The sequence below is a fragment of the Enhydra lutris genome, unplaced genomic scaffold (assembly GCF_002288905.1).
Source record: "Enhydra lutris kenyoni isolate GAN:26980312 unplaced genomic scaffold, ASM228890v2 scaffoldscaffold50, whole genome shotgun sequence".
Lineage (NCBI taxonomy): Eukaryota > Metazoa > Chordata > Mammalia > Carnivora > Mustelidae > Enhydra > Enhydra lutris.
The window spans coordinates 1,570,721-1,589,210 of NW_019154134.1; the positions used below are offsets into that span (position 1 = coordinate 1,570,721).

Here is an 18,490-nt window from a genome sequence, read left to right on the forward strand (position 1 = left end):
TCAATATCTGATATGGACAAACTCTATATAGGCCCTGGGGGTGTGGCATTGAGGGAGGTTAATGCCATCTCTTTTCTCTTGGAATCAGTGGGGGAGACAGACAATGACAATTCCATGAATGATGACCTAATTCAGTAAGTGCCAAGAAGGAGAATTGAGGAATTAGCATTGTAACAAGATACCTGGCCTAGTACAGAGTGTCTGGAATGACCTCTCTGAGGAAGCAAGAGTGGTAAGTAGTAAAGAGCCAGATCAAGAGGGGCTGCAGAGCTTCCCTGGTGAAGAGATCAGCATGATAAAGGAAGGCTCCCAATCCTAAAGAGATTTTTAGCCCACAGATTGATGAGCAAAGGAGACATGGTGGCAAAGGGCCTGGAAAGGTTAGGTGAGCCATTCCAGAATCTTGAAGGCCATGCCAGGGGTTTCCATCTTGAAATTGAAAATAGTCAGAATTCTTTGGTGGGTTTTAAACAGGTAGTAGTGTTGCATTGGAGGAAACCAGAGTGGAAATAGAGCTAGTTGCACACTCTTTTCCTTTTGTGTGAAGAGTTCTTAGCACCAAGTGTGCTTTTTGTAAGCAGGTAGTGGAGTTGACATATATGAAACTGGGCAATACTTAACACCTTAGCAGTGAGGTTCACTCATCTGAAATACACTATACATTTCACTAAAAGCAGAGAAGACACTGGAAGTTATTCACATAGCTTTGAGACCTTGGATAGAAGCAGTGCAGTCTGGATGGATGGACATATGGCCATAATTGTCTTTGGTGTTGGAGGAGAGAGGGTGGAGAAGTGTGGTTGGGAAACTATCCTTCCAGCCACTCCTGTTTATTGTTTTGTTTTTTGTTTGTTGTTGTTGTTGCTGTTTTCAATTTGCTCTTCTCTCTCAGTCTTACAGTGCTGATACTCTTTCATTATTAGGAAGCAGCTCTCTGTGCCAGCCAACCACAAATGGAATGCCCTCAGATTTGAGGGGTCTTTCCCCATTTCCATGATTGTGTCAGGCATGCAGCCATTTTCACTGCAGGAAAGGAGAAGAAACAGTGGTTAGTCCAGTATCATTCTCAGAGGGATAAACACTTTATCTCCTAAGTTTTGGGGTTTTTTTCCCTTCTTCTAATTTTGTAATTTGGGTGATAAATGTAGGAGCAGCATTTTTTTGTTGTTGTTGTTACATTCACTACTTTACTTACCACAGGTTCAAATATGTTAACTTCTCTGTATATTCATTTTTGGTTGAGTTTTCTAAGGAAAAGTTTGCCTCTTTTAGCCTAGGCTGAACTGACCCTAAGTGGTGTGGGAATTACAAAGTGCCATGGTAAAGAGTATGGGCTTCCTCTCCTGGCTCTGCCCTTTGTGGGCCTTGTAGCCTCAGGCAAATTACCTAACTTCCCAGCACCTTCATTTCATCATCTGTAAAATGGCAGCAGTAGCCTTACCTACCCGCCTCAAAGGGTTCTCTTAAAGATTATATCCACCATAAGCACTAACTGAATTGCTCAAAGCATTAAGTATGGCTTCTCACTGGGTGACCATTCCCAGAAGGATGTTGACTGGTGAGCATGACCCCAGTCAGTACACAGAACAATTTATTTTAAACTCTATTTCTGGAGCCAGCCATTGGGACAACCCAGCAAATCTATATTTATGGCTCTGATGGGTTTCCTTGGCACAGGCCTCCCAGCACCATTTAGACTGGTCCAGTCTTACCAAGTCCTGGTGGTATCCAGGCCACACACACACATACACACACACACACAGAATGACTGACTTACTAGGGAACTTGTAGCCACTGGGGGCAGGGATTCCCCTCACCACTCCCCATTATAGACTAAGGATGAATTTGAAGTTGTTGAAAGGAACCACATTACCTGTCCTGAAAATTAAATCTGACTTGTTGGCCACCAAAAAAGTATAATTCCAAAGCTTCATCTCCAGTTCACCTTCTCAGCCCCAGAGCTTAGAGCTTCTCTGCCTGTGGATGGTAGTAGAGAGAAGAGTGATACTGATGATAGATTCAGTGCCCGCCCACCCAACCACTTTCAGAATAGGTAACCCCGGGGCCTGCCTAGTACTGCCTGCCTGTGCGCTCCAATGGATGTCCTTCGGATCATGATCCAGCCCCCAGTCCAGAGATGCTCATGAGGGGGGGAGAACAGTTGGTGTAGAAATATCCCATGGAATGGCTGTGAACATAATCATTTAGAGGACCGAGCTCTGTGTGGCCTCCAGGCAGAGGAATGTCTGGAGCCAGGCTTTGCCAGGAGGTGGGCCTTTGATGGGGAGAACTTGCAAAGCAGGCCAGGACAAAGCTGTGCTCCTAAAGGCCAAGTGAGCTTGGTGGGTTTGCTGTTGGCTGTAAGGCTCCCAGTCTCTCATGCGAGAGATTCTTGGAGGGAAGTGATGGAAAATAAGTAATACTATCTTCTGAACTTTTCTTAAGTTTTGATGTATTTTGTAATTTTTAAAAAGGAAGAAAGAAAAACAAAAGGATAATAAGAGAAGAAATACAAAGAGACAGGGTAACAGAAGTCCTGAAAATATAGGTGGAGGAGTGAGGGCTCTTTGCCCTAGGTAGAAGCAAGTCCTTCAAGGTTCCTGCACAGGATACCAAGTGACAGCACCAAACACTGTGACTTTAAATTGGCAGTTGCTGCTACTTCTCCCGTTATCATCACCACTGCCTTGACTGCCACTATGAACATCGGCAGCTCTTTTATTAAGCCATTATTTCAAGCCAAGAGATTTATTCACCTAATCTTACTTAATCAGCCTTAAAACTTTATGAGGTAGGTATTACTGCTCCTGTTTTACAGGTGAAAACACAGGTTTAGAAATGCCAAGCGACTTGTCTGCTGTCTTCCAGCTGGGAATATCTGTCTGACTCCAACAACTGTGCTTACTGTGCCTTACTGTCTCCTTTAGCCATTTTTTTCCATATTTGTAAATTGGACATAATATTTGTACTCGATACCGGTAGAGTAGCATTTTTCAAATTTTAAGTCATGACACATTAGTGGGGTGTGAAATTGATTGAGGATTGGATAGAATCAAAAATATCAACATTCATCACCCTTATTATTCCTGAAATTTTTGTTTCTGGTTTGTGTGTGTGTCTTTCTGTTTATGTATGCGTGTCCTAAGTGAAATATTACATAGGGAAATGTGTTCCCTACCATGGGACATTGTCAGAAAGCTTTGTGTTTTTGAGATATCACGAAGGTCAAATAAACATAAAAGGTTGTTGCAGAGGTCCTTAGAAACTCTAAAACACCCTTCAAGTGGAAATTAGGATCATTATTTAACCTTGGAACATGAAGAACAGCATGGCAGGTCAGTGTCTCTGTGCTGTTATACCAGCCATGCAGTCCACTGCAAGGAGAACTAACCTGTCACCACATTGTGTCCAGTGGAGCCTAGGACTTAGCCTTGATAATCCTTCCTTGACACAGCACTCCAGGCCTCAAGATGGAAGTTTGCAAATGCAGTAAATAAGCTTATGTTTTGTTGGCGGACGTCAGGACCAGTCTGGTTAAAAAGCACTGCTTAGCACTTGCACAGTCATGGCTCTCATTTAAACAACAGGAAAACAGATGTGATCCCTATGACAACACAGGGGCATTGCATTATAAGCCCCAAAGGAGTTGACTTCTCTCTCTTCCTCTCATAACACACTCCACCACCATCCTCATCTGGAAATGATTTACCTCCTTCCACCTCTCAAAGGTCATCAGACCAATCCAAAGTCCTCACCCATTTTTCCTTTCACAAAGGTGCAAGAGGACCCTCTGCCACGGCCGTTTTCCTTGGAATGTGCTCTTTTCTCATTAATTGCATTTCATGAGGGAACTTCTGGGAACATGGGGTGCCAGTCCCCCAACAACTACCCTGAAGGCATGCTCTTAAGGAGATGGCCTGCTTTTCAGCTCATATAACAAACTCAGTGGTCACAAAAAGACCTGGGTCTCCCCCAGGTTGAAATCACATGTTTAACTGTGTTTCTGCAAGCTGTAAAGGAAGGCTATAGAATTGGCAGTTCATGCAGAAGGCACCCATGGACAGAAAAGTCCATGTGAACCTAAGGATCTGAAAGACATGTCAAAGACTCCTTGAGTGGAATGTGCAATGCACAAGAAACTTTTGTTTCTTGTCAAGACTCAACATGACACTCTGGACTACGTGAGGAAGAACTCAAGCAGCTCAATTACCAACCCAGAAAGCAGGCTCTCAGTGTTTTACAGACCTCACTAATGAATGAATCCCATGGCCTCTGCTGGACCAGGCTTCCCAGTGCTCTGCCAGCCTGCCTCCCACACATCTGCAAATTTGTCAAGCTATAATGGATGGCTGGTGCCAGTAGAGGCTGAAGTCTATGCCTCTCTCCCCAGGATACATAGAGATCTCAAGCCATTAATAATTCATTCTAGAGTAATGAACATAGCCATATGAACTTGTGAGCAGTAATAATCAAGTGACAGATCAATTTATTACTTCCGTATGCCAAAAGATAATGGTAGTTAGTTACAAAAGTTACGACTTTCCTCCCTAAAAAGTTTATAAGCCTTAGATCAATGTGTTTTTTAAGTTCTAAAATAAAATGGATCATTAAAAAGGAAATGATTTATGTTGGGTAGTGGCCTCAAGCCTTGTTATATTCAGAGTTGCTTATCTAGAATCACTGTACCTTTTTTCCCAATGCCTTTGAGCATTGGGGCCTGCAAATTAGAGTAATTGTTATTCATTAATTAAATCTAAGAAATGAAACACAGCTCCAGACTTTGAAAAGGGAGGTTGGAATAGTTGAGATATATTTACCCCCCAAAATCATCAATAATAATTGAAGGTTTTATGAGTAAGTGGCTGGATTGGGAACAGTTGTTTTATGCCTACCCAAATACATTCCATTTAACACCTCATGAACATTTGTTGGACTTCTCCTGGGCCAGACACTGTGCTCAGTGCTAGTGTTACCACCTAAATTCAGCGCAGTCTCTATCCTAAGGCAGTGGTAGAGACATTACTAACATGTAATAAAGGTAATACTTCTGGCTCCATTGAGAGCTGGAGGATCGGAGAAAGACTGGACAGAGACTTCAGAAAGGAGGGGGCCATTTGAGAAGAGTAAGAGAACACTCTAGGCAGTGGAGTGACAAAGGCAGATAGGTGGGAAAGTGGGAAGAGGATGGATAGTAAATTACTATAATAATAATCACTGTGTTTCCCCCACATTAATATTTAATCTGCGCAACCCCCTCATGAAGTAGACATATTATTCACCTTCCCTCCCCTTCAAAGATGAGCCCAAAGCTTAGACACTGAATCATTTGTCCAGAGACCCAGAGTTGGGAGGTGACAGAGGAGGGCTTAGGGGTGAGTTGGGAAAAGGTGTATTACTTCAGTAGAGTCTGGGCTTTACACTAAAGACAATGGAGCCCATCAAGTGTTTATAATCATTATCAGAACAAACAATAGCAGCATTGCTAAACACTTTATACACGCTGTGTCATTGTGTTGTCTCCCAACAACCAGTGAGGTTTGAGGCCATTGTAGTTTTCAGCAGAGAAATGACTTAATCAAGGTTGCATTATAAGCAAACTGGTGGTGGCAGTTAGGATAAAGCCGACCCTAGAGATGCTAGTCAGAGATCCTAGTTAGGAGGCTGTGGGTTTAGTCAGATGTAGTGTTGATGGTAAAAAGTGATCATCATCCAAACCATATGTTATTATATTGGTCTCCAATTTAAAAGTACTTTCATACATAAAAAGCTTGTTGACTCATTTACACAAGAGACTTTTGTGGCCGGCAGGGTAAGTCTAATGACTTTGCTCATTTGGGAGGGGGAAGTATAAGGGCACAGAATTTACTTCCTGCACATAGGAGTCCATGATGAAAGGAGTGATGTTACTAGCAGCCTGTAAATAGGCATACCTGCTGATCGACTGAGTTATAGAACCAAAGTCTTTCTCCCTTGATGGGTAAGAACTTGGCCCTCTGCATTAATGCTTTCAGAAATATGATACAGCTCTGGGTAGATGGGAAGCTATGTAAGTAAATCAAGACATTCCACCAAGACTCAAAAAATGTTTGCAAAATATTTTTATGTGGACCAGAAATAGGCCAGTACATCAGTGGCAGCTCTACTTGCTTAGCAGTCAAAAAACAAATTCTCTTAGTACCTGGCTGGTTCCACGGTTAAAATTTGACAGACCTAACTACTCCCTGCCCCTTTCAGTGGAGAAAGTTTTTATGGCATTAGACTTTTAGCCCTAGAAAATTATAGAAAAGTCTATATTGTTTGATAAAATTGGTTGGTGTAGTAATTTCAGTGAAGTCTCAGTTTCACAACCAGCACTTAAGGCAGTAGAACGTCTTCTCCTCCTACAAAATAGAAGTATTCAAGAGAAACAGTACAGGCATTTATAGAATTGTGTGAAAAAATACTCTCTATAAATAGCACCAAATGCTAGGGAGGTATGTCTGTGCAAACTGCTATCTCTGTCCAATTTCTCTCTAGTCTCTAGTAATGAATAGTTTCCTTTTTCTAACAGGTGATTTAGGGAAGCCCCTAATATTTTCTTAACAATACTAAATTGGGCTGAACTTTTAACTTATTTGTTGTCAGTAGATTATTTGTGTATTTTTAAACACAGGGCCCGCAAATGAACAATTGAGTTTTATGGCTAGGTCACAGTGGCCAAGTTTGGAGTTCATACTCATGTTTTGAGTAGTATTTGTCCAAAAATATGTGTATGTATTTAGCAGATTACTTAGATACAGCTACTGCTGACCCTGTGTGTTCCTTAGACTTTGAGTATAAGTGACAGTATAAACACAGCCATACACATGGATACACGGTAGTGCATTTTTATTTGTTTATGCCACATGTTTCCCTTAATGTAAGCCACATGTTTAATGCGATGGGGTTTAATACTCTGAGCCTAAAGTGCTGAATTTCCTAAGATCTTTTCATCTTAAAAATTAGGTCTGTTTCATGCCTGTATTTACAAATGTGCTAAAGCCATCAAGAGTTTTTATATTTGCATTAGAGAAAATGCTAAGGATCACAATGGTTTAACCAGCAGCGAAGTATGAAAGTCATAACTAAGAGAGATGAGCACTTAGCTGGATTTGCAGCTATTCAGATGTGCAAACTTTCACATTTTGAAGGGCAGCTGCTTTGGTTGGTTGGTTGGCTGTTGGTTGGTTGGTAGGCAAAACAAAATTGGGTAAAGGAGTGTCATGTCCTGAAAGAGCAAAATAGCTGGAGTACTGAAGATTTTTGAAAACTGTGGAGGACAAAAAATACAAGTAGAGAAGTCTCTCTTCGGACTCAAAGACAGGGGACATCTTAAGATGTCCCAGAGTCTGGCTCTTATCAGATGAGGAGTCTGAAGACAGGGAAGGCACGGGGAAGTCAGCTATCTATTTGTACTGTCTTTCTCTCATCTGTGCCTTTTCTTTTCCTTCCTCCCAGTGTTGCTAACAACCACAAGCAGAATTTGATGACAGTGGCAAACCTTGGCGTGGTGTTTGGACCCACCCTGCTGCGTCCTCAGGAAGAAACAGTAGCAGCCATCATGGACATCAAGTTTCAGAATATTGTTATTGAGATCCTAATAGAAAATCATGAAAAGGTAATATATCACTGGTTACTGTGAGTGAAGAATTTTCCTTGGGGGAAAGCTGAGTTGGAAATGGCATTCAGGTTGATGCAGGTTCCTATTGCTAATGCCTCTTACACCATGAAGCTGCTGCTGATGGTGGCGATGTTGGTGATGGTCATCATCTTGTCATGGCAACAGGTACCAAATGGAGAGTAGGACAGCAGTGGTGGTTATGGAAGTGGTAGTGGTGGGCAACATTGGTTGAGCATTTCTTCTGTACTGAGCACTGTGCTAAGTGCTTTATATGGGTTGTAACTGTGTTCTCGTAATAATCCAATGAAGGAGGGACTCTTACGAACTTCCTTTAGAAAATGCCCCTTACTCATTTTTTACATGGTTGTCTTCTCATGAATTTGAGTTTTTTTTCCTTAATATTAGGGAGATTAAACTAAATGGTGTAATTTTTCATACTGTGTGTATGTTGGGGGGAGTTTGTCTTTTCTTTTAGGGCACTGGAGTTTCTTGTCCTTCTTAAAATGATCTCCCTCGTCTCACATAATAAAGTATGTCAACACAGAGCTGCCCTTACAAAACTTGGTTGGGGGCCATGAAGTTTTATACATCTGTCCCACCTTAGCTTCCAATAGCACATCCTTAAGAAGTCTCTCAGAACTTATAGGGTTCTCTGAAACACCATTTGACAGCCACAGTGCTGGGACATAATAAAAAATAATTTAAAAATGTTGTCCATCCTAATTGAAAACTCTACCTAGAATGGTGATTTAATTGTGCTAGATAACCTGCAAAATAAATCTGTAATCAGACTACTATTTATCACTTGTCTGCACTGAAAATACTCTAAATAAGCCATCATCATCTCTTGTCTCGATACTACAACAGCATCCTAATTTATTCCCTTCTCCTACCCTTGGCCTATTTTTTTTTTAAGACGTTATTCATTTATTTGTCAGAAAGAGAGGGAGAGAGAGAGCACAAGCAGGGGGAGCAGCAGGCAGAGAGAGAAGCAGGCTCCTGGTTGAGCAAGGAGCCTGATGTGGGGCTTGATCCCAGACCTTGGGATCATGACCTGAGCCAAAAGCAGATGCTTAACCAACTGAGCCACCTAAGCACCCCTTGGCCTGTCTATTTTGATAACAGCCACCAGAGTGGAATTTTTAAAGTACTAAATCAAATTATATCATTTGTCTGCTAAGAACCTTCTGTGGCTTCCTGTTTCAGGGAGTGAAAGTCAGAGCCCTTACAAGAGCCTGGGAGGTCCTACCCAGGCTCTGCTCTTGCCTCTGTTACTTACCTCATCTCATCTATGGCCTGCTATTTTACTTCACTCCTGTGGCTGCTTTGACTGCTTGCTGTTCTTACACATTGCAGGATGCCCACCTCAAGGCCTTTGCAGTTGTTCTTCCCAGTACTTGGAACAGTCTTCCTCCATGTAACTTAAGAGCATACTTCCTCACCTCTTTTAGGCCTTCTAAGTGAGGCCTACGTAGACCTCGCTATTTATTTATTATTATTATTTTTTATTATGTTAGTCACCATACAGTACATCATTAGTTTTTGATGTAGTGTTCCATGATTCATTGTTTGCGTATAACACCCGGTGCTCCATGCAATACATGCCCTCCTTAATACCTGTCACCGGGCTAACCCATCCCACACCCCCTTCCCCTTTAAAACCCTCAGTTTGTTTTTCAGAGTCCATAGTCTCTCATGGTTCACTTTTGGGTTTTCCGCATAGAGTATCATAGCCTCACTCAAAAAAATAGAAAAATCCCAAATATGCAAACTACCTTTACACCTTAAAGAACTGGAGAATCAACAACAAATTAAGTCTAACCCATGCACGAGGAGGGAAATAATTAAGATTAGAGCAAAGAAATCAGTGAATTAGAAACCAGAAATACAGTAGAATACATCAACGAAACTAGAAGCTCGTTCTTTGAAAAAATTAATAAGATCAATAAACCACTGGCCAGACTTATCCAAAAGGAAAGAGAAATGACCCAAATTAATAAAATAATGAATGAAAGGGGAGAGATCATGACTAACAACAAGGAAATGGAAACAGTCATTACAAATTTTTATTAACAGCTATATGCCAATAAATTAAGCAACCTGGAAGAAATGGTTGCATTCCTAGAAACCTATAAACCAAGACTGAAACAGGAAGAAATTGACAACCTGAGTAGACCAATAAGCAGTAACAAGATTGAAGCAGTGATCAAAAACCTCCCTAAAAACAAGAGTCCAAAACCTCTCTCTATTATCTCTATTTAAAATTGCATATAGTCCCAACTCCAGCATTCCCCTTCTCCCTGATACTGTTTTCTCTCTCCATAACACTTGGAGCTTCCTAGTATATACATAATTTGCCTAGTGATTAAATATGTTGCCTTTCTGACCTCCACTTGGATATATGCTTCTTTCTTTGGATATATCCACTTGGACATATGCAGGACTTGTGTCTGTTTTGTTCACAGCTTTGTCCCCAGGTCCTCAGTAGGCACTCAGTACATATGTGTTGAACAAATGGGCTCCTGTGGTATCTGGCCTCCAGAATGGCTCCAAGTGACCCTTGTCTCCTGGTATCCACTGCTCTGTGTGTTCCCCTCTCTGAATAGGGGATCCCAGTATTGATCCCAATGTAATTAATAGGAAATTGCAAAACTAATGGAGAGAGATCAAATAAGAACTTAGGGCATTTGCTTCGACTTCTGGACTTGCTCACTCTGGGGGAGGCAAGCCACCACGTTGTAACGGCAGTCACGCAACCCTGTGGGACAAAAGTGCGGCTTCCTACCAACAAGCAGACCAATTGGGCCACTATGTGAGTGAACCACTTTGGTTGTCAATCATTTAGTCCTGTTCAGTCCTTCAGATGATGCAGCCCCAACTGACATGTATGCAAACTCGTAAGAAACCAGTAAGTTCAGCCCCTCCTGAATTCCTGACTCATAGAACCTGGGAGAGACGCTAAATGTTTTAAGCCACTAAGTTTTTGAGGTAATTTGCTGTGGAGCATTAATTACTACTAAAGAAGCTCTGAATATAACTTTCCCAAAATAGCAAGTATCCTGCACAGTTGTTTAGGGCATGGCCCCCTTTTACATGGTTAATAAAGAGATAGGAAATCAAATGATTTATTTGAAGAAATTATCTTTTCTCTATTCCAAATTTTGGACCTCCATCTAACCACCTCCCTCAAATATAATTAAATCAGGTATAGGTAAACTTTATGTGATATATGAGAACCTGTGAAAAAGGAATATAATTGAATAGCAGTTAAAAATGTTTTCTACAGAGAAACCATCTGGATTCAAATCTGTCACCTCTTTCTAGTTATGTGACCATGAGCAGATTACCCTAAGCTCTCTGTGCTCATAAAAGTACTTTCAGTACAGTCTAACTGCTGGAAAAAATAACCCCCAAATATCAGTGACTCAGGAGGATAGAAGTTTATCTCTTGGTCACAAAAGAGTTCTCTGTGGGTATTACAAAGGTGGTAATTAAGCAATCCAGGTGCCTTCCATCTGGTGGCTCCGCCCTCTGCTCTGCAGATCTCTGCAGTCAACTAGTGGGGGAAAATGAGGGAGTCTGTAAGACGGGGAAAGATTGTATGGCCTAAGCACAGAGGAGGCTTTCCCTATTTTCTTCCATATTCCATCGGTCAGAAGTCAGTCCCATGATGACATCTAACTGTAAGGAAGGCTGGGAAAGCAAGCTAACTATGTGTTCAGAGCTAGGGGAAGCGAGTTTGATGATCAACTAGCCAGTTTGCCACATTCCTTCAATTGGTTTTCTCTGAGGATTAAATAAGGTACAATATGTCAAGGACTTAGCCAAGAATCTGGCATGAAGTAAGGTTTAATAACTAAACCATTGTTTTTAGCACTCTTAACAAAGGGCCCAGAAAATAGAGCTCAAGTTTGTTTCTGAATGTCACATGTCCTCCCTCCCAAAATAATACTTTTTGTAATTTGATCTTTTCTTGAATAAAATATTAAATGTTGAGACAGATATGCAAAAAATGAGCCATGTAATTATGTTCCATCTCCCCAAATGGGCTGTATTTAAGCCTATAACAGGCAGTGTCCAATGATTTTTGAACTTGCAACTCTTTTTGGTGTCTTTGGGCTTTCAAAGCCAGCAAGCAAATTCAAAAGTAGCATGAAAGAAAAAAGGACCAGAAAGTTCTAACAACAATATTGAAACTTGTGTAAACAAGCAGCCATCCTGCCTAGGGCACAAAATGCAGAAATAGAAATGAAAAATGAAGTGCATGGCTAGGCCTGTAAGTATATGGGCAAGAACTGGTAGGGAAATACTCATCTGGTTTGGTGGGTTATAAATTATGTTACTCTCTGCTGTGTATTTGTTAAGGTACATACAGTATTAAGAGTATTATAGTGCTTCATTATATGTTCCTTTTCATTAGTCTATGCCAGAGAGTGGATGAATCACATTTAGGGTTTATGTTCCTGTGGAAGCCAATGATGAAAGAGTATGAGTGAAAACATTTCTGGGATGAAGACAGCCCCAGAGTGCCTGTCCCCAGTCCTGAAGGAGCTAGTGTACCCCCTTGATAGAGGTTTTTAATCTGGGGTCCATGATGGGCCAAAGTTTGCAAGACCTAGATACGTACATTCTTCTGGGACAACGTCCTTCATATTCATCAGGTTTGTCTTTCTGGTAAAAACAATTTAGGGTAAGGCAACTAGACTCCTTTTTAAATATAGCTTTAGGTCTGGTATAAAATGAGCCGTTCCTACCTTAGGCTCCTACCTTAGGCTTAGCCTCTGAAGTTCACTTAATAGGAATCCTAAGCATCCATGGCCATGCTGTGGCCCCCGCCTTTCTGGAGACAATGCTTTGGATAAATTTCTCCCAATAGAACTGAACTGTGGTCATCAAATCCAGAGCTCTCTTAATGTCCTCAGATGAATATTGTCAGAGACATGTTCTTTAAAATTCACACTATTAAGATCTTAATTAATATTTAATGGGCATTCCCTTAGGCTTGGCTATAATTCTCTAGATAGATGAACACACATACAGAAATGTCCACAAGTGACTACTTTTCTAACTTTAGTGTCACAAGTTGGACAAAATTCCTAAACCTCACTTGAAGAAATGCTTTCCAACAGCATCTTTTCGTCCTGTCTGCCAACTAGAAGCACACGATAGTATATGCCCTCTTCCTTGAAACAAGCCTGAATATAGGTCTTAAGGGTATGTACCCCTGCAATGACTGATATAATAGTCTCTCAGGTTGTTAAGAACATTTCGTAGAAGGTGTTTACTTGTTCCCTTGGAATAAAATTAAGTAATAGAACTATAGTAATAGTAGATAGAAGTAATAGATACAGTACTGAAAGAGGGTGTAGCAGCCCAGGCATCTAGCGACTGGAGCCACTCAGAGACAGAGAGAGAAAACCATAAGATGCCTGTTGTAGTTAAATCTATTTCTGCATAACAGATCATCTCCAAGCCTAGTGACTTAAAACAGCAAGGAATTTTTTTTTTCCTTTCCATTCGGTGGGTCAGATATTTGGGGAGGGCTCCCGTGTCTCCCATGTGGTATCTGCTGGGGTGGTTTGGCTGCAGCTGGGTGTTCCAAGATGGTCTTAGTCTGCATGTCTGAAACCTTGGTACTAGCTGTCGGCTGGGACACCTTGATCCTCTTCTCTGTGGCCTCTCTATCTCCATGTGATCCTTCGTCACTTGATAGTCTGGGCCAGATTTCCAAGGGGGCAAACACAGAAGCCACAAAGCCTCCTAAGTCTTCAGCCTGGAATAGACCAGAGTATTGGCTTTAGCACATTCTGTTGGTCAAAGCAAGTCAGCAGGCCAGCCAGGTTGAAGGGGTGGGAAAGAGACTGCACCTCTGTCTGAGAGAAGCCGTGTACACCTAGAGGCGAAAGAGCAGTTGTGAGCTGCCATCTGTGCAGGTGTTCTGCCATAAGGGCTCCCTCCTCATGCCTGGCAGGTTTGCTTGTAGTTCCTGTTGGAAAAGGCATTGCTTTCTTTCTTTTTTTTTTTTTTTTAAGATTTTATTTATTTTTATGACAGAGAGAGGCACAGCGAGAGAGGGAACCCAAGCAGGGGGAGTGGGAGAGGGAGAGAAGCAGGCTTCCCGCTGAGCAGGGAGCCCGATGTGGGGCTCAATCCCAGGACCCTGAGATCATTACCTGAGCCGAAGGCAGATGCTTAATGACTGAGCCACCCAGGCGCCCCAAGACATTGCTTTCTTATGAGAGGCTTCTGATGAACATAGGCAGTTCCTCAGTATTTCTTACGGAAAGCATTCTTCTCAGCATTGCCATTTTTTACACAGCCAGGGGACATCAGACATTTGGTGATACTGACAAGTCTGTCCTCAAATACCCTTTGAAAGATTCAGTATGGAGAACTAACTCATCAATGTCTATAACTGGAAACACATCTTTGTCGTTAAAATTGACATTTAAAAGAGGGGGATAGGGAATGTCTGCTAGCCAGAAAATTCAGTTTCTTTTACCTGATGAAACATCTCTTTTCAAAGAGAAGAAAAATTAATAAAAAGAGAGAGAGGAGAAAGGTTTCTTTGTTTGAACTGGCTAAAGCATATGGCCAGAAACTCTTGTCCTTTGCCTCCCCTGGCAGACCCGGTGAGAAGAGTGATATTTGGAACAGTTGTAGGAGGTAAATATCCCACAGTAAGTGGAGGCAGAGAGGAAAAAGCCAGAAGATAGGGATTATGTTTGGGGGCTGGTAGGGATCTTCCTTTTTCCATGTTTGGTAATACATATTGATTGACTTACTCTGTTGACGGTAATGGATCTTTGTAAGGTACATAGTTTAGATGTAATAATGGCAGTAGTAGTTAACTTTTATTATAGTTTCTTATCCACAATATACTGTCCCAAGCAGCTTTGTATCCATCATATCATTTAATTTTTATAAGGTCAGTATTTTTGCCTCTAGTTTACAAATCATGAACCTGAAGTGCAAAGAGTTTAAGAAACAGCCTTCAGGAGAGAACTAGGTCTGAACTGCTTTCACAACCCAAGCCACTGAAATCTGTTCTAGTTTATCTCTGTGCCATGCATTTATTGAGCATCTCCTACTGGCTGAAAAGGAGTAAGATGGGACCTTTTCCCCAAGGCCCTCCAATTTTATCAGGATATGTCTAAGCATGATACAGCGTGCTTAGTGACATCCAGTAAGATGAGTCAAGTATATGGCATCACTGAGGAGAAATCACTTAATTCTGCTTGTACCAGGCTCAGACAGATAAAGACATTTCTAGGCAGAGAAAGAGTTCAGACATGAGTGACAGCCTTCCAGGGATTAATTAACTTATGTGTATTAAAATGACATGGCTGTGAAAGAACGTGGGTTATATGTTAGCAAATGGTGGGAGATGCTACCACACAGTTGGCTTTAGCCCATTGTCAGGTACTTGGAAAGCTATGGAAAAGGGCTTGCATTTACTCCTGAAAAATGGGAGCGTTCAGGTTTCCAAGTTTAAAGGGGTGAAATGATTATATCATCACTTTAGAAAGTCATCCCTGGAAGCTGAACCAAATTGTACTCTGATTATTGATATCAAAATCACTTGTTAAATAAAGGACAAAAATCGCAGAGTTGACTGTATTGTTGTAAACTTGTGGCTTTATATTAAAAAAAAAGTCTCAGAGTGTCATTTTTGACTTACAGCCTTTACTTTTCACAGGGTAGAGTAAGATCCTAATGGCTTTTATTTAGTTCTTCTTGCCAGAATTTTAAAGGGAAATTCTAATTTATGGCATCATTTCCTTTCAATGACTCCATACTTTTGGTTCTTGGATTAAGTGAGACCTAGAGAAGAAAAGTCTTAAGAGACTGGCTTTTTTCTTTTCTTTTTCTATCTTTTTTTTTTTTTTTTTTTTTTTAGATTGTAGTCAGATATCAAAGGGGAAAGATTTTAAAACTTTAGTTGTTTCCATGTTTGTTTTAAGGTAACAATGCATTATATAAAATTACCATTTCTGTATGGAGACACAGTCTTTGCCTAGCTTATAGTTTATCACTCTGAGCCTTGAAATATCAAGCAGGCCAATATTGGGGTTATAGTGGAAGTTACCAAAATTTATATGCTTCTAGTTAAAACAAAACAAAATGTTGAGTGCTGTCATTATCTAAGATTCCCCAACACTCAGGAATTTTGCTACTTAAAATAGTTACCTTTTATTTTTTTGGTTAAAGGTTACCTTGCCAGTAACTTTGAAAATTTTAGATGTTTGGGAAAGAATAACCATACCAAGGAAACAGACTACCTTTTTTTCTAAGATTTTATTTTATTTATCTGACACAGAGAGGGAGGTCACAAGTAGGCAGAGAGAGAGAGGGAAGCAGGCTCCCTGCTGAGCAGAGAGCCCGATGCGCGCCTCGATCCAAGGACCCGAAGATCATGAACTGAGCCGAAGGCAGAGGCTTAACCCACTGAGCCACTCAGGCGCCCCCATACTACTTTCTTTGTATAATTTCGGTTGAATGTGAAATCTCAGATTAATAATGTATATATGCATGAGTTTTATCTTCCTATTAAATTCCAACCTGTAAGGGTAGGATTGGACCCACTCATTGTGTAATGGTCCATATTTCTTTTGGCTGTGGCACTCAAAAGCGTTTTTGTTTTTAAGATTGATTTTATTTATTTATTTATTTATTTATTTATTTATCAGGGAGAAAGAAAGAGAGCACAAGCAGGGGGAGCAGCAGGCAGAGGAGAAGCAGGCTCTCCACTGAGCAAGAAGCCTGATTTGGACTCAATCCCAGGACTCGGGGATCATGACCTGAGCTGAAAATAGGTGTTTGACTGAGCCATGCACGTGTCCCTGCAAAGGGTTTCTGCACATGAAGCAGAGTGTGGATGTGTTCATGTGCCTAAGCACCACATGCTTTTATCACCATTGCCCCTTTTTATGCCTGTTGTTCTTTTACAAAAGAAAGCATCATAATTCCTTTCCCAGGTCATCAGTTTGCTTTGTAAGAGGGAGGAGTGTTGATCTTTGACTTGTTAATTCTTAGAAATGCCCAAAGATCAGTGTCGCCTTTCAAAGTATGTTAACTTTTAATCCTATCCGTCAAGGAGAAGAGCCTGGTAAGCATGGATGGGACCCCTCTGAACACCTAGTATAAGCACCAAGTCCTAAACAACCTTGCATTCCCATTAAAATGGTAGTGTCTTTTGGTGCCGTTGTCTTGAGCTGACTTGATTTTCAACCATCAAGCTATCTTGACCTGCTTTTACCAAAATGTTGGTGGAATTGAAATCCATTACACCACCGTTGGGGTTTGTGCACAAAATGTCTATCAGTTAGTGAAATATAATTGATTTAAATAGTTTCCGGCAACTGACAAGTATTTGGCAGTTTTATTTCATGTTCTCGATATTTCAACTTACTGATGATGATGAAGAATGCCTCGATGCTTTACTACATTAAGATAATCTCTGGAGCTGTTGCCTGCTTGGGAAGCTAGTTTTGTATCTTATGGTCATGGCTTTTTTTATATGTGTTCATTGATTTTCATTTTTTAATTTTTTGTTACTTTTCCTTCCATTGGTTCCCGAGTATGCTCTTTTTGGTCCTGCCCATGTGAGGTTTAAAAGTAAGCTAGATTTGGGGCGCCTGGGTGGCTCAGTGGGTTAAAGCCTCTGCCTTCGGCTCGGGTCATGATCCCAGGGTTCTGGGATCAAGCCCCGTGTGGGGCTCTCTGCTCAGCAGGGAGCCTGCTTCCCTTCCTCTCTCTCTGCCTGCCTCTCTGCCTACTTGTGATCTCTGTCAAATAAATAAAATCTTTAAAAAAAAAAAAAAGCTAGATTTACTTATATGTAGGGCTGGAGTGCTTCTGTCACAGGCCTTTTTTCTTTTTTTGAGTGTCAGGTGCTATGCAAATTACTCTTCTTTAATGCGATAGGGTTATGAATCTGAACATATATATTCCTTCCCAATAAGCTCCAGATAAACTGAGCACTGTTTGAATTATGAAGCTCCTTTAATATAGCTTAAATAAGGATGGGGTTTTGTTATGTTTTCATCTATTCCTCCATGGGCAAAGAGAACGGGAAAGAGAAACTTTCTGGAAATTGGGAAAATCACAGCATCCAATGGATGACCAGGCATGCCATCTATCTAGATATGCCCCCAGTTCCTAAATGGAATTGGTTTCTTTTGAAGGACTTTTTTTTTTTTTCTCTGAAGGACTTTTAGTAAAACTCCCCAAACTATTTTCTACATTGTTGATCCCTCTGCCAAAATGCTAATATCAATAAGGTATTGGGCTCCCACTTGTCCTTAAAAACCCTGTCACTGTAGCCTATGAATTTGGCTTTTTAACAGTTGCTATAAATGAGCCCTGCTAATAAGACTTGCCCAGCTTGGGGCACCTGGGTGGCTCAGTGGGTTAAGCCACTGCCTTCGGCTCGGGTCATGATCTCAGGGTCCTGGGATCGAGTCCCGCATCGGGCTCTGTGCTCAGCAGGGACCTGCTTCCCTCTCTCTCTCTCTCTCTGCCTGCTTCTCTGCCTACTTGTGATCTCTCTCTGTCAAATAAATAAAATAAAATCTTTAAAAAAAAAAAAAAAAAAAAAAAAAAAGACTTGCCCAGCTTTCCCATGGAAAGGCACTGGGTTTATAGCTTCTCAGACCCTAAGCAGCCCTGCTGCACTGTGTCATGAGAAGGAGAGGGCAGTGTGTGAGCCCTGCTCTGTGGTTCCAGCCATCCACTCCCAAAGCATAAACTCCACATTAAACAAGGCCAGATTTGTTTATCCTTTAATACTTGGAACTCGTGCATCTGTGTCTCAGGAAAATGCTCAGTTTCTTCTGTTTTGCTTTGTTA

General features: G+C 41.2%; 1 protein-coding gene across 4 annotated transcripts in view; it reads left to right on the forward strand.

Annotated features, from left to right (window-relative positions):
* Positions 1-18,490, forward strand: part of LOC111156914 (Rho GTPase activating protein 26) — a 440,327-nt gene that overhangs the window by 332,965 nt on the left and 88,872 nt on the right. For all 4 annotated transcript variants that reach the window (XM_022518050.1, XM_022518049.1, XM_022518047.1 and 1 more), the window contains one exon: positions 7,477-7,636. In XM_022518050.1, the coding sequence (XP_022373758.1) occupies positions 7,477-7,636 (160 nt within the window). The remainder of the gene's footprint in view (positions 1-7,476; positions 7,637-18,490) is intronic.